Below are 12,170 nucleotides of genomic sequence, written 5' to 3'. Positions count from 1 at the left end.
ACCCGAGTGGGTGGCTGGACACTGGGTTTCTGACAGGGGTGGCCTGGAGCCTCATCCCAGGGCAGGTGGACACCGGTCCTTCAGTCCCAGGAGTGCTGCCCCTGGGTCTGTTGTGAAAAGATGAGTGGTTTAGGGTCACTCAAAGAATGCCCATCAAAGCCATTAGCAAGAGCAGTTCTAATACGATTTATAAAGGCGTGAGTTAAGAATTCGATGGCGAGATTCACTCTATTCTTACATGAGGAACATCAAGGTTAAATTGAGCTAAAGATGACTGATGCAGAGGCTGGAGGCACGGAGTAAGGGAGACCCTCCTGTTGAGTACTGAGGTTCAGATTAGGCCCCCTCACTTTCTAAACTCCTGAGGGAGCATAGGTGCAGCTGGATCTAGTTTTAATCTTAATCTCTGATTCTATGATGTATAAAGGATCCTGTTAAAAAGATTCCCTGGAGTCAGTGAAAGGATACCATCAGCTTTCTCAGCACTCCTCGACAGGCAAAGGGTTGAGCATCACTGAGCAGAGCTAACAGCCCCAGTAAACAAAGAGCTCAAAAGGTCCTATCTTGGGACCACTCTTTATAGGGTCATAAGGTGTGTGGCTTTAGTCAGCAGTGAATTTCCACCCTGGCCTCAATTCCGTATGGGTTCCGCCAGTTGCACAACAGTTGTGTTCCAGATTGCCAGGGAAAGACTGATCAGCCCCAAAGAGCTGGTACAATCAGGACTACCCAAACATTTGGATCTCTATTTGCCACTCCCTACCTTTGCCAGGCAACCGGAGTTCCTGGTACAGCCAGGGAGTGCCCAGCATCCAACTCCTTGCGTTGTGCAAAGCCTGAGGCTTAATGGGAATTCATAGAATCCCAGCCTGGTTTGGGTTGGAAGGGACCTTAAAGCTCCTCCAGCTCCAACCCCTGCCACGGGCAGGGACCCCTTCCACTGGAGCAGCTTGCTCCAAGCCCCTGTGTCCAACCTGCCCTTGAGCACTGCCAGGGATGGGGCAGCCACAGCTTCTCTGGGCACCCTGTGTCAGCGCCTCAGCACCCTCCCAGGGAAGAGCTTCTGCCTAAGAGCTCAGCTCAGTCTCCCCCCTGGCAGGTTCAAGCCATTCCCCCTGAGAACAGAAGAATCCTGAGCACAGGAGAAGAAGCCACCACGTCACCTGAAGCCTCACTGACCGGCTACATCAACCAGGCCACCCTGGTGGCTCTGCAGTGGCCCCTTTACTGTCATGGTGCCATCGGGCCAGCATGGGTGGCATCACTGCTGCTCCTGCTGTGGGGCTTTTCTTCAATGCAAATCAACACGGACTTATTTATAGCACCTTCTCCCAGCAGGAGAGCCTATTTTGGGCTGATGCTCCAGCACCAGAGCAGCGCAGGTTATTTTAACCCTGTGCTAGGTTATTTTCAGAGCTGCTCTTCTCTGCACGTGCCCCGAGATGGTTTCCAAGTACCAGGTGCTTTCTCGGTGTGGTGTGACAAGGGGTGAGGGGAAAGAGGGACCATAAGAAGCGATTTGATAGAGATTCAAAACTAAACCATCCTCTGCAGCAAAGCTGCCTTTGACACACACTGGATCCACACAGCATCTTTGACAGGAACCTGGAGAGGTGGAAGCTCAACAAGGCCAGTACTAGGTCCTGCCCCTGGGTCAGGGCAATCCCAAGCACAAACAGAGGCTGGGGGAGACTGGACGGAGCAGCTCTGAGGAGACCTCCCCCTGCAGTCCTGATCAAGCTTTGGAGCAACGGTACAAGAGAGACGTGGGGCTGTTGGAGCGAGTCCAGAGGAGGCCATGGAGATGCTGCAAGGGCTGGAGCAGCTCTGCTCTGGAGCCAGGCTGAGAGAGCTGGGCTGGGGCAGTCTGGAGAAGAGAAGGCTCCTGAAGGGGAGACCTGAGAGCAGCTCCAGTGCCTGAAGGGGCTGCAGGGAACCTGGAGAGGGGCTTGGGACAAGGGCCTGTAGGGACAGGCCAAGGGGAATGGCTTGAACCGGCCCGAGGGAAGACTGAGATGAGCTCTTAGGCAGAAGCTCTTCCCTGGGAGGGTGCTGAGGCGCTGGCACAGGGTGCCCAGAGAAGCTGTGGCTGCCCCATCCCTGGCAGTGTTCAAGGGCAGGTTGGACACAGGGGCTTGGAGCAAGCTGCTCCAGTGGAAGGGATCCCTGCCCATGGCAGGAGCTGGAACTGGGTGAGCTTTAAGGTCTGGAGCAGTCCAAACTCCTAGAGCCACCCTGTCCAGATCCAGATGCTGCAGGAAGCAGCTGCACCATTTATCAAGTGGACTTCTTGGTCACTTTGGGACTTCCTCAGCTCAGAGCTGCACTCATCCATGTGCAGAGCCAGGAGCAGCCCCATCCTCACAACTGGGGGTGCCAGGGAGCAGGGCCTGCCAGGACCGCACCAGGCAGGGTGTCGCCTGCAGCCACAGCGATGGCATCCGCAGGGTTACAGCTCCATGAGGAGGCACAGGACTGGAAAACTCACTCACCAGCCCAGAAAATACCTTAAAAAAAATCAAAGTAGAGGAAAAAAAAACCTCAACAGCATCTTCCCAACTCACCGGAGAAAGCACAGGGGGGCTCAGGCAGCCCTTCTCCTCCTCATCACCAGTCCCTCCTGCTTCCCCTATCCCATTCCCATCCCACCACCCACTTTCCTCCTGCTTGCTTCCCCCTCCCCACCCTCACCGATGGCTGTAGGTTGGGAATGGGCCCCGGCTGGCTCGGAAGGGCGGCAGGAGCAGCGCTGCCCTGGGACCCTGCAGTGCCCCTGTGGGGCTGCAGCAGCTCGCACCGCCCCACTGGGAAAAGTGAGTCAGGGCCTGAGCCACTGCCAGCCCTATTCCTGGTATCCCAACCAGCTCCAGCCCTGCCTGAGCCCAGCACTGGACTGGGATGGAGCCGGTGGAGACGCAGGAGGAGGACCCTGGGAAGAGCCCTTGGGATGGATGGTGCTACCCCCGGCAACCACAGCCTCACCCCATAGATGTCAATGCATTTTTATTAAATTCTTACAAAACAGAATACAAAATTCTGGAATCAACAATTGTTATAAAGGAAAACTTCAATTCAGCTGTATCAGGTCACCTGGTACATACAGTAAAGTGCTTGGTTTTATGGTTTTGTCTTTTTTTTTTCCTTGTTTTCTTGGTTTTTTATTTTTTTTGTGGGTTTTTTGCAGGTTTCTTTGCCCCTGTTTCAGTTTCAGGTCGCAGCCAGCCCCCGAGCAGAGGCCGCTCTTGTACAAACCAGCAGTGCGTTCACGAGACTCTTGTCAAGCCAGCTTTGGCAGTCTTCTTCCATTGTAAAGTAGAGAAAGTTTCTCCTGTTCTCATAAAAACAAAGTTAGCTTCACAGTAAACGTTTCTAACCAGTTCTAAGTGGAGTTAGTTGGCTGAAGGAAGGGCGGGGGGGAAGGAGAGGAAGCCAAAACGCTTAATATTTCCAGCCTAAAAAAGAAATAATAATAATAATAATAATCATCATCATCATCTTTTTGAAGTTGGTTTCCAAGACAGATGCTCTATGGGAGAAGGGAAAGTGGGGGGGGGGAAGACTTTGAAAGAGGAAGAGGAGGAACAAGGGTGGTGGTGAGAGGGATCAGCTGGTGCTGGACCGCGGGTCAGGGAGCATCTGTCTGGAAGCATCCCCCCCTTGCGAGGTGCTGGTGGCAGGGAGGGGATGCCTGGCCCCGGCACAAGCACCTCGCCAACCAGCCCAGTGCGATGCGAGGCACCCATGGGTGCACCGAGGTGTTTCAGAGCCCATCCCCTGGCTCTAGAGGCATTTCAGGTTCTCCATACACACACAAAGACCGGAGCTCACCAACTGGCCTCCACGTGCACCGGGCTCCATCACCAACCTGACCCCCCCACCTGAACCAAAACACAGCACCAAACCTGGGCTGAGCAACCAGCGAGGAGCTCGATGCTCCCAGGATGTGCATCCCCTCAATGCCATCACACCAGCAAGAACACCCATGGGGACAAGCTCCCGCACGCACGGGCCACCCGGGGCCACTCACCAGCCTTCAGAACAGCGGGTGCATACATAGAGCTAAAAGGATCCGCACATGGGAAGAGGGCGAAGCTCAGTTTGCCAACAAAGGTGTGGCAGGAACAAACACCACAGATTTTATAGCCACCCCCCTGCCATCCCCTTCCCATGGGCAGGTTTAAAACCAAGAAGAACCCAGGCTGCGGCGTGCAGCACCACCGACAGCTTTCACACCACCAGCTCGAGGCATCGCACACTGCCCAGCGTTCAAGTATTTCTTAATATAAGACAACGAGGAATTATCTACAACTGATAAAACAAAATAAGCTCTAAAAAAGTAATGTACAATCAAGATGGATTTTGTTTTGTCTTGCTTTAAAGGAGGCCTCTCCAGGGCATCCCGGTGCCTGAGGGGATGTCCCCTCACCACCACCCCGCACAGTGGGACTGGGGGGGAAGAGAGGAGACTGCACGTGTGAGGCAGTTTTGGGGGGGGATGGAGAGGGGAAAAACCACCCTCCCTGACCCACAGATGCCACTCGGTGGAAGGGCAAGAAGACCCTGCCCCAAACTCCATCAAGACCCCAGATCATCATCTCCCACGGTAACGCACGCACACCTCCCTGAAACAAAAACCAACAGATATTGCATAGTATTGCTGTCAGCAGTTTTAAAATCAAAAGGAGAACTTTCCCCCTCAGGAGACAGCGACTGTCCTCAGCTGAAGACCCCAAAGCAAGCTCCCAAAGCCTCCACCTGTGCACACAAGGGACTGAGGCTGCTTTTTCAAGGTATAAAGCTCAAAGCAGTGGATGGATGGGAAGGGAAAGGAGGTTCCCAACAAAGGGGACACCCTCCCTTGTGGTGGGAGACACGGGGACGGTGGCATGAGCTGTGTTGGGGAGCAGGGGTGGTGCAGGGGGTGCCTGGAGGAGCTGGAGCCAGCTGGGCTCCGAGCACCTGATCCAGCCCCACACAGCAGCAACCAGCCAAGGGCCTTGTCCTGGTGCAGCATCCCGAGTGCTGCCTCCCCTCCTTCCCCAAAGCTCTGAGCAAAAGGCAGCGCCACGCATGCAGACGTGTGGACACACATGGACATGGACACGTGGACACACATGAACGTGGACACACATGAACATGGACACACATCAGCATGCTCAGCTCTCCCTGGCCGCCCATCACACCCTGCACTGCCCTGGTGCTGCTGCCGACCCCAAACCCTCCAGCCCCACATCCCAAGCTCCCCCTGGCTGCACCCTACACTGTAGCCTATGGGTGCTGCCGCCAGCTCAGCCGCTCACCCCTCGGCACAGCACTTTGGGGTGCTCAGCACCCCCAGCCCCTCCTGCAACGGCAACCTCAGGGCCAGCCCGAAGCTCTTTAAAGGGTGTCCTTTGCTTTCCATGGAGCATCTGCTATGCCCAGAGGGGTATTTTGGGGCTGCTCCAGCCCCAAATGCAGACCTCATTCCCTCTGCACCTCCCTAAGAGCACATCCACTGGCAAACAGCCCTTCCAAAACCAGGGACACAACACCCAACCCGGCACAAGAGCATGGCCCAATGCTCGTGCATCCCCCTGGCTCTGACCTTACCCCCAGGAGCCACCATCCAGAGCACGGGAGCAAAGGAAGACAATTCCCTGTGCCCTGTAGAGAAGCACAGCTTAGCAGTTTAAAACCAACAACAACTAAAGGGGAGAAGGAAGGACAAGGGGGTGAATAGCTTATTCTGGAAGCAGGTTGCTGAGCAGAGAGCGGGGCTCGGTGGGATGCGGAGCTGCTCCCTCGCTGGCACCAATCCCCCCTCCGGCCCAAGCAATCCCCTGCACAACACCCATCACATCCCCCCGGATCACAGCGCTCCCAGCACCCAGGATGGGGGTCCTGTGGGATCCACCCTGACGTGGGGGACAGCCCTGCAGCTCCGAGGGGAGGGAGGAGGCTCACACACAACTGCCGCTGCTGAAAGCGCGAGCGAGGGTCTTGTGTTCACAGTATGAAACGAGCTGAGATCGTCAAAGCAGCCGCGGGTACAAAGAGTCCTTTGGCGTCGGGATGGGGAGAGGGGGGGAAATGTCAGCGGAGAAGCCAGGAGTCGGGAAACAAAAGTCCGTGTGTCTGTCAGATGTCCTTGAGCGTGCCCTGGGTGAAGCAACCTCATGCTCGGTTTAATACCTTAACAGAAGAAAAACATCTTGAACAAAGCCTCCCACCCCCGACCTACAAGATCAGCACAACCTTGGAAACCAGCCATAGGGACGAGTCCTGATCTTGTCACCAGCCAGAAACGGTGGGGCTTGGGGTGGGGGGGAGAGAAAGAACAAAGGGGGAGGAAGGGGACGACACGGGGACAGCAGGAGTGTGGGGCACAGCTCAGGCTTGGTCGGCCACCAGGACCAGTGGGGCCACGAGGTGCTGCCCGGTGGCCACTGCCTTGGCCAGGCTGCTCTTCTGCCGCCGCTTGGCCAGCTTGGACTCGGAGGGGGGGGAGAGCTGCATGGCCCGTGAGGTAGCTTTGATGATGATGGGTCGTGCTTCCTCCTCCGCCTCATCCTCCTCATCCTCATCGCGCCGCGTCAGCTGGCGATTGACGGCCATGGCCTCGGCAGCAAAGGAGGTGAGCTCTTTGGCACTGCTGTTCCTGCGGGGAGGCAGGGGCTCAGGGGGGGAGGAATGGGGGGCAAACGTTGGGGTGTCCCTCTCTGCACTCAGGCCATGCCAGGCCGGTCAGGCACCACCAACATGGCTTAAACCCCAATCACACACTGCAACCGCTGCCCAGAGCTACAACAGAGCCCCCCCAAAGCAGCAACTGGGGAGAGGGGGGCAGGATTTGGGGGGCTGGGATGTGTCCCCCCCATCCCAGGGCCACCCTGCAGGATGCTCACCTCTGCAGGATGATGGGGGTCGGCAGGGTGTTATCCGGGGCGCACTGCAACGAAACGCAGCCGGTCAGAGCCAGGCACCCCACAGGAGGGTGAACCCCACTCCAGCTTTGGGGAGCAGAGATGGGGGGGGCAGCAGCACTCACCCCCTGCACCCAGGGGTGCTCCAGGACCTGGGCTGCGCTGAGCCGCTTCTTGGCATCTCTCACCAACAGCTTGGAAATGAGATCTTTGGCTCCGAAGGAGATGTGCGCCCAGTCCTTGTCGGGAAACTCGTACTTCCCCTCCTGGATGCTTTCGAAGAGCATGTTCTGGGGGGAGAGGGGAGAAGGACGAGGGGCTGAGCTGGGAGCGGCGCAGCCAAAGCACGGGTGAGTTCCGGCACTGCCGTGGTGCTCCGTGTACCTGGCACGTGTGGCACGCCTCGCCCCGGTCCCAGCCGCAGTCGGAGCCGCAGTGACCCACGAAGGGGGGGTACCCGCTCAGCATGATGTACAGGATGACCCCCAGGCTCCACAAGTCGCAGCGCTTGTCGTAGATGGACGCCTCCTCGTTGAAGGCTTCCACCACTTCTGGGGCCATGTATTCGGCAGAGCCACACTGGGGGAGAGGTGGGAGTGAGCCCCAGCACGGGGGTCTCAAAGGACGGGGGATTGGGGGGGATCCCACCAGAGCTATGGGGCTGCACCCCCTGAAATGATGGTGCAAACCCAGGGTGCAGGGCACGTCACCACTGATGGGTTCCCCACCACCGCAGACCTGCCCCCATTGGGAGTCACCCAATAGTGAAGGCTGCCACCCCAAAAAAAGCCTAAATCACAGAATCAGCTGTTTTGGAAAAGTCCTTTAAGAGCATCAAATCCAACCATTCCCAGCACTGCCAAGGCCACCACTGCCCCATGGCACTGAGGCCTCATCTCCACCCTGTGTGAGCACTTGCAGGGACGGTGACTGCAGCCCTGCCCTGGGCAGCCTGTTCCAATGCCTGAGCACCCTTTGGGGCAGGAATTGTTCCTCAGCTCCATCTAACCCTGCCCTGGTGCAGCTTGAGGCCGTTTCCTCTTGTCCCATCCCTTGTTCCTTGGGAGCAGAGCCCAGCTCCCTCCTCCTGGGCATCCCCTCGGGCAGCACCAGGGATGCCCGACCCACAGCTCCCAGCACCACCCAACCGGCTCAGTGGGGCAGCGTCCCTCCCGCCCCGTTCCCATGGCCTGGGAGCGGCTGTGAAGCAGCAGGGATGAGCCTGCTCTGCCTGTTCCCAAGCCTGGCGAGCAGGCAGGGATCCGGGGCGGGAGGAGTTAACCCTGATGCAAGCCCTGTTCCCATATCGCTCCAGGGACTCTGGGGCTTTCCAGCACGCATGACCCACACACGCAGCCCACACGGGGCCTCGTGACCAGGGGAGAAGCAAGCTGCAGCCAGCAGATAATCGGGGGCTGTCACCGAGCGAGAGAGGCCCCAGCAGCTGATGCCACCACGAGAGACAAAACACAAACACAAACCAACAAACCCAAGGCTCAGCAGCACCCAGCGCCAGGCTTAACCCTGCAGGGACCAGGGTGCTGCGCCCCAGCCCTTGCTGAGAACGGGGGAACCCGGGGCACCTCTGGGATGCAGGAGGAGGGTAAAGGAGGAGGAATAAGGGGGGGGCAGGATGTTTTGGCCCCCACTGCCGCTGTGCGCCCTGGCACATGAGCACCCCGAAAACACCGGGGTGCAGGGCAACACCCTGCATGGGGGCATCCCTGCTGCTGCAGATAAGGAGAGCGGGGAGCGGGGAGGATGGGATGGATGGACACAGGCTCAGTGCCCCCCCGCTGCATAGTGTGGACAGAGCTGTGCAATGGAGGGGTCACCCCACAAGCTTTGGGCTACCCACCCCGCATTGCAAGCGAGCAGCACCCCACAGTGTGTGTGGGGGAGCCCCCTGTCCCCCCCCACGTACCCGGCAATCACAGCGGCAGCCCCAGCCCCTCTCCTGACCCACTTCTCCCTGCAGCAGCCTCGGCGCAGCCGCGGGGCCGTGGCTGTTGCTAAGGGCTCGCAGCAGCCCGGGCTCTGCGCCAGCCCCCCCCCGGCCCCCCCCACCCCTGCATTATGCAACCGCAGCTCAGCACCACGGGGAGGGGGGGCCGGGACACGCAGCGTCAGCCCCCGGAGCAATGGGATGGGATGGGGGGGGATGAATGAGCCCCGTGCCCAAAGCCTGGGGGTACCTGGGGGGGGGGGTGCCCTAGGACCTATGGGGGGACCTGTGGGGGCCAAGCCCCCCCCCTCCCATGTGCTTACCGGGGTGAGCAGCTCCGGGGTGGAGATGGGGGAGCAGTCGCCGTTGAGTTTGATGCCACTTCCCAGGTCAAAGTCACAGATCTTCACTGGGGAGACCTTGGGGGGGGAGGAAGGAGAAGTGGTGACCCCGGGGGTCCACAGCCTTGTGTCACCCCCTAATGAGCTGCCTGTTAATGCCTGGATGCATTACACCCCCATGCGATGCCCCATGGGGACGCACCACATCTCCCCCCCACCCAGGGACCCACCACCCGCTCCCCACTCACGTGGTCCAGGCTCTCACACAGAATATTTTCCGGTTTTAGATCCCTGTGTGCAATTCCTGCAGGGAAAAAAAAAAAAGAGAGGATGAGGGCAAAAATCCACCCCCCCTCCACGCTGAAAGGTCTGGGGGTGGCACAGGGAACCCTCCCTCCCCACCCCAAATCACTGCCTGCATCGTGGCAAAGGGCAGGGATCAGTCCCAGCTGAACCGGAGGAACAGGCTCCGCACCAAGCGCCTCGTGATGCGGCTGGGCCTGACCCTGTGAGCCCAGGGCCAGCAGCAGCCCCTGGGCAGGAGGATGCAGGGATGATGGAGGGGGGGGCACAGCTCACCTTTGTTGTGCAAAAAGTGCAGGGCGCTGGCGATGTCCCGCACCACCACGCTGGCCTCCAGCTCGTTGAAGTGGCGTCGCCGGTGGATGTGGGTCAGGATGGAGCCTGCGGCCAGGTGAGAACAGAGCAGGGGTTTGGAGGGGGGGTCCTGTTGCTAACCCCAACCCCAACCCCAGCACCACGCTCACCTCCTCTCATCTTCTCAAACACCAGGTAAAACCTCTCCTCTTCCTCAAAGAACTCGATGAGCTCCAGGACGTTCCTGCAGGGATGAATGGCATCAGCCCAGCAGCCCCCCAAAACCCGCCACAGCCCCACAGGGTGAGGACGTGGGACAACAAAACCGGGCTGCCAGTGATTGAAACCACACTGGTTGGGGCCCCGGCTGCATTCCAAAGGGGGAGAGGGGCTCTCAGCACCCAGCCCTAATTGCTCACAGACCCTCCTGGCTCGCTCGCCCTGCTCAGCGAGACCGTGGCCGTGCTGGCCTGGGCTCAGCTCCAGTTTGGCTGCCTCAGCCCCCCGTTGTCATGGCAAAACCACTTCATGTCCCCCCGAGATGCTCCCGAGGCCAAGGGGAGGGAGCCCACGCGTGTCTCTAGCCCAGCCCAACCCCACGGTACCTGTGTCCCTGGCACTGATACAGCATCTCCACCTCCCTGAAGACCCTGCTGCGGATGTGTCCCAGGCGTTTCTCTATGATCTGAAAGGCAAACAGGGGGGATGCTCAGGGAGCAGCACCGCTGCTGGGCCTGGCACCCACTGCACGGCACCCAATGAACCCAGCAACCCCCTCATGGCACCCATGGAGCCGGCGCTGGGGCCGGCTGAGGCAGCAGAAGGGGTTAAGGCAGCAGAACAGGCTGTTCCCTGCTCCCGGCGGCGCTGCCAAGCCGCTCCCTCCCGGGCCACAGCCAAGCCCAGGTCCATGTGACGCTGGCCCGGCGCTGAGCCATGGGGCTGGAGAAGGGCCCTGCACCATGGGGGTGCCGTGGGGTGGGCAGGGGGTCCCCACACACAGCCTCACAGAGGAAAAGCCGCGTGCTGCCACCAGCCCCAGAGCTGCCGTGCAGCCCTCCCTGCTGCCTCAGTTTCCCCACGGGGGCACCCAAAGGCTCCCCAGGGCCACAGGCAAAGCCACAATCCCTTTGGATCCGGCTGCGTCTTGGCACAGAGCCCATCCCAGCTCCTCGCACCGTGGCTGGGAGCCTGGGGGGTGCAGGGCCCTGGGCCCAGCATCCCCTGACCCCAAATGCAGCTGGGTCACTCCTGCAGCCCCCACAAGCTCGCAGGGACACGGAGGTGGCCTCCCCACCAGCACCACGCGCCCTTTCCTGCCCCGAGACCCCACATGGGCCACGGGCATCAATATCACCTCCTGCCTGCCCTGCCTCACAGAGAGCAGCGGGGCCAAGGGGGTGACCGAGGTGCCACCAGCCCGGCCCCATCCCCGCCACTCCTGCACCAGCGCCGCGTGGCTGCAGGAGCCAGATGTGGAGGCTGGGAAGGGAAACTGAGGCAGGGGGTGGGAGGGAGCCGGGCACGCGGCCCCCAGCAGCAGGGCTTTACCTTCACCGCGTACTCCTTGTTGGTGATGAGGTTCACACAGGACTGGACTCTGGCGTGGGCCCCTTCTCCCAGCACCTCCTCCTGCAGCTGGTAAACATCTGGCAGGGGAGAGGCTGCCTGAGCTCCCGGCCCCACAGCAGCACCGGGGGGCACCAGGAGGGCTCCAGCCCTTCCCCGCTCACCTTCGAACCTGCCGGAGAAGCTGTCGGTCGCTCTGCAGCGCTTCTTCTTCTTGTTCCTTTTCTTGGCGTCAGGGATATCAATGGGTTGACTCGAAGGCATGTCTGGGCCGGAGCAAAGCCACCGCTGTGAGTCACCCCCGGCCGCCCATGGCTGCCCCAGCACGGCCACCCCTGCGGCACCCCAAAACCCTCGAGGGAGCTGAAAGAGCCAAGAAGATGCCGGGAGGGCACCCGGAGCTCACCGGGACGGGGCGGGCACTCGAAGTTGAAGACAGGCTCCAGGTGGTTGGATTGGTCGAACTCCAGGTCAAAGGGGTTTTGTCCCTGGGCATTGGGGGGGGGCAAGAACAGCAGTGAGATGGCAGAGCCGCTGGATCCAGCACCACCAGTGCTGAGCCCATGGAGCCTGGCACACACCCTGCCCGCCCGCCCCATCGGTGTGGGGTGCTGGGTGCCACCAGGTCATGGTGCTGCTGGAGGCACGCGGCAGAGCCGGAGGAGGAGGAGGAAAGGTCTGACCACATCTCCTGATGGGGACAGCGCTGCGTGGTCCTGCCCGCACACGGGGGGATGAGGAGAGGGATCGGGGATCGGGGCCGCCCGCACCAACCCAGCCCCATTTCTCCACCCAGACCTGAACTAACAAAGG

The 12,170-nt window shown here is 60.0% G+C and overlaps 1 protein-coding gene across 1 annotated transcript; it reads right to left on the bottom strand.

The window, feature by feature from the left end:
* Positions 1-4,253: 4,253 nt before the first annotated feature.
* MKNK2 (MAPK interacting serine/threonine kinase 2) lies at positions 4,254-11,971 on the bottom strand. The gene is made up of 12 exons (XM_062628176.1): positions 11,764-11,971; positions 11,522-11,623; positions 11,340-11,437; positions 10,394-10,473; positions 9,959-10,032; positions 9,771-9,875; positions 9,440-9,495; positions 9,174-9,269; positions 7,290-7,484; positions 7,031-7,195; positions 6,888-6,931; positions 4,254-6,640 (listed from the first exon to the last, which is right to left on the bottom strand). Exons 1-12 carry the CDS (start codon positions 11,954-11,956, stop codon positions 6,373-6,375), a joined length of 1,476 nt encoding a protein of 491 aa, XP_062484160.1. The 5' UTR covers positions 11,957-11,971; the 3' UTR covers positions 4,254-6,372.
* Between the last annotated feature and the right edge of the window lie 199 nt (positions 11,972-12,170).

This window comes from Pezoporus occidentalis, unplaced genomic scaffold, assembly GCF_034315485.1.
Source record: "Pezoporus occidentalis ecotype Australia unplaced genomic scaffold, CSIRO_AGI_Poc_V1 ctg310, whole genome shotgun sequence".
Classification (NCBI taxonomy): domain Eukaryota; kingdom Metazoa; phylum Chordata; class Aves; order Psittaciformes; family Psittacidae; genus Pezoporus; species Pezoporus occidentalis.
Note: the sequence above shows the minus strand (reverse complement) of the source record. Positions and strands in the feature narration are given on the sequence as shown.

Excerpts from the sequence above, each read along its gene's own strand:
- MKNK2 (XM_062628176.1), bottom strand. The coding sequence starts at position 11,956 with ATGGGGCGGGCGGGCAGGGTGTGTGCCAGGCTCCATGGGCTCAGCACT. Across the intron at positions 9,270-9,439 it reads TGTGTGAGAGCCTGGACCAC|GTCTCCCCAGTGAAGATCTG; the intron begins GTGAGTGGGGAG and ends TCCCCCCCCAAG. Across the intron at positions 7,485-9,173 it reads CCCCGGAGCTGCTCACCCCG|TGTGGCTCTGCCGAATACAT; the intron begins GTAAGCACATGG and ends CCTCTCCCCCAG.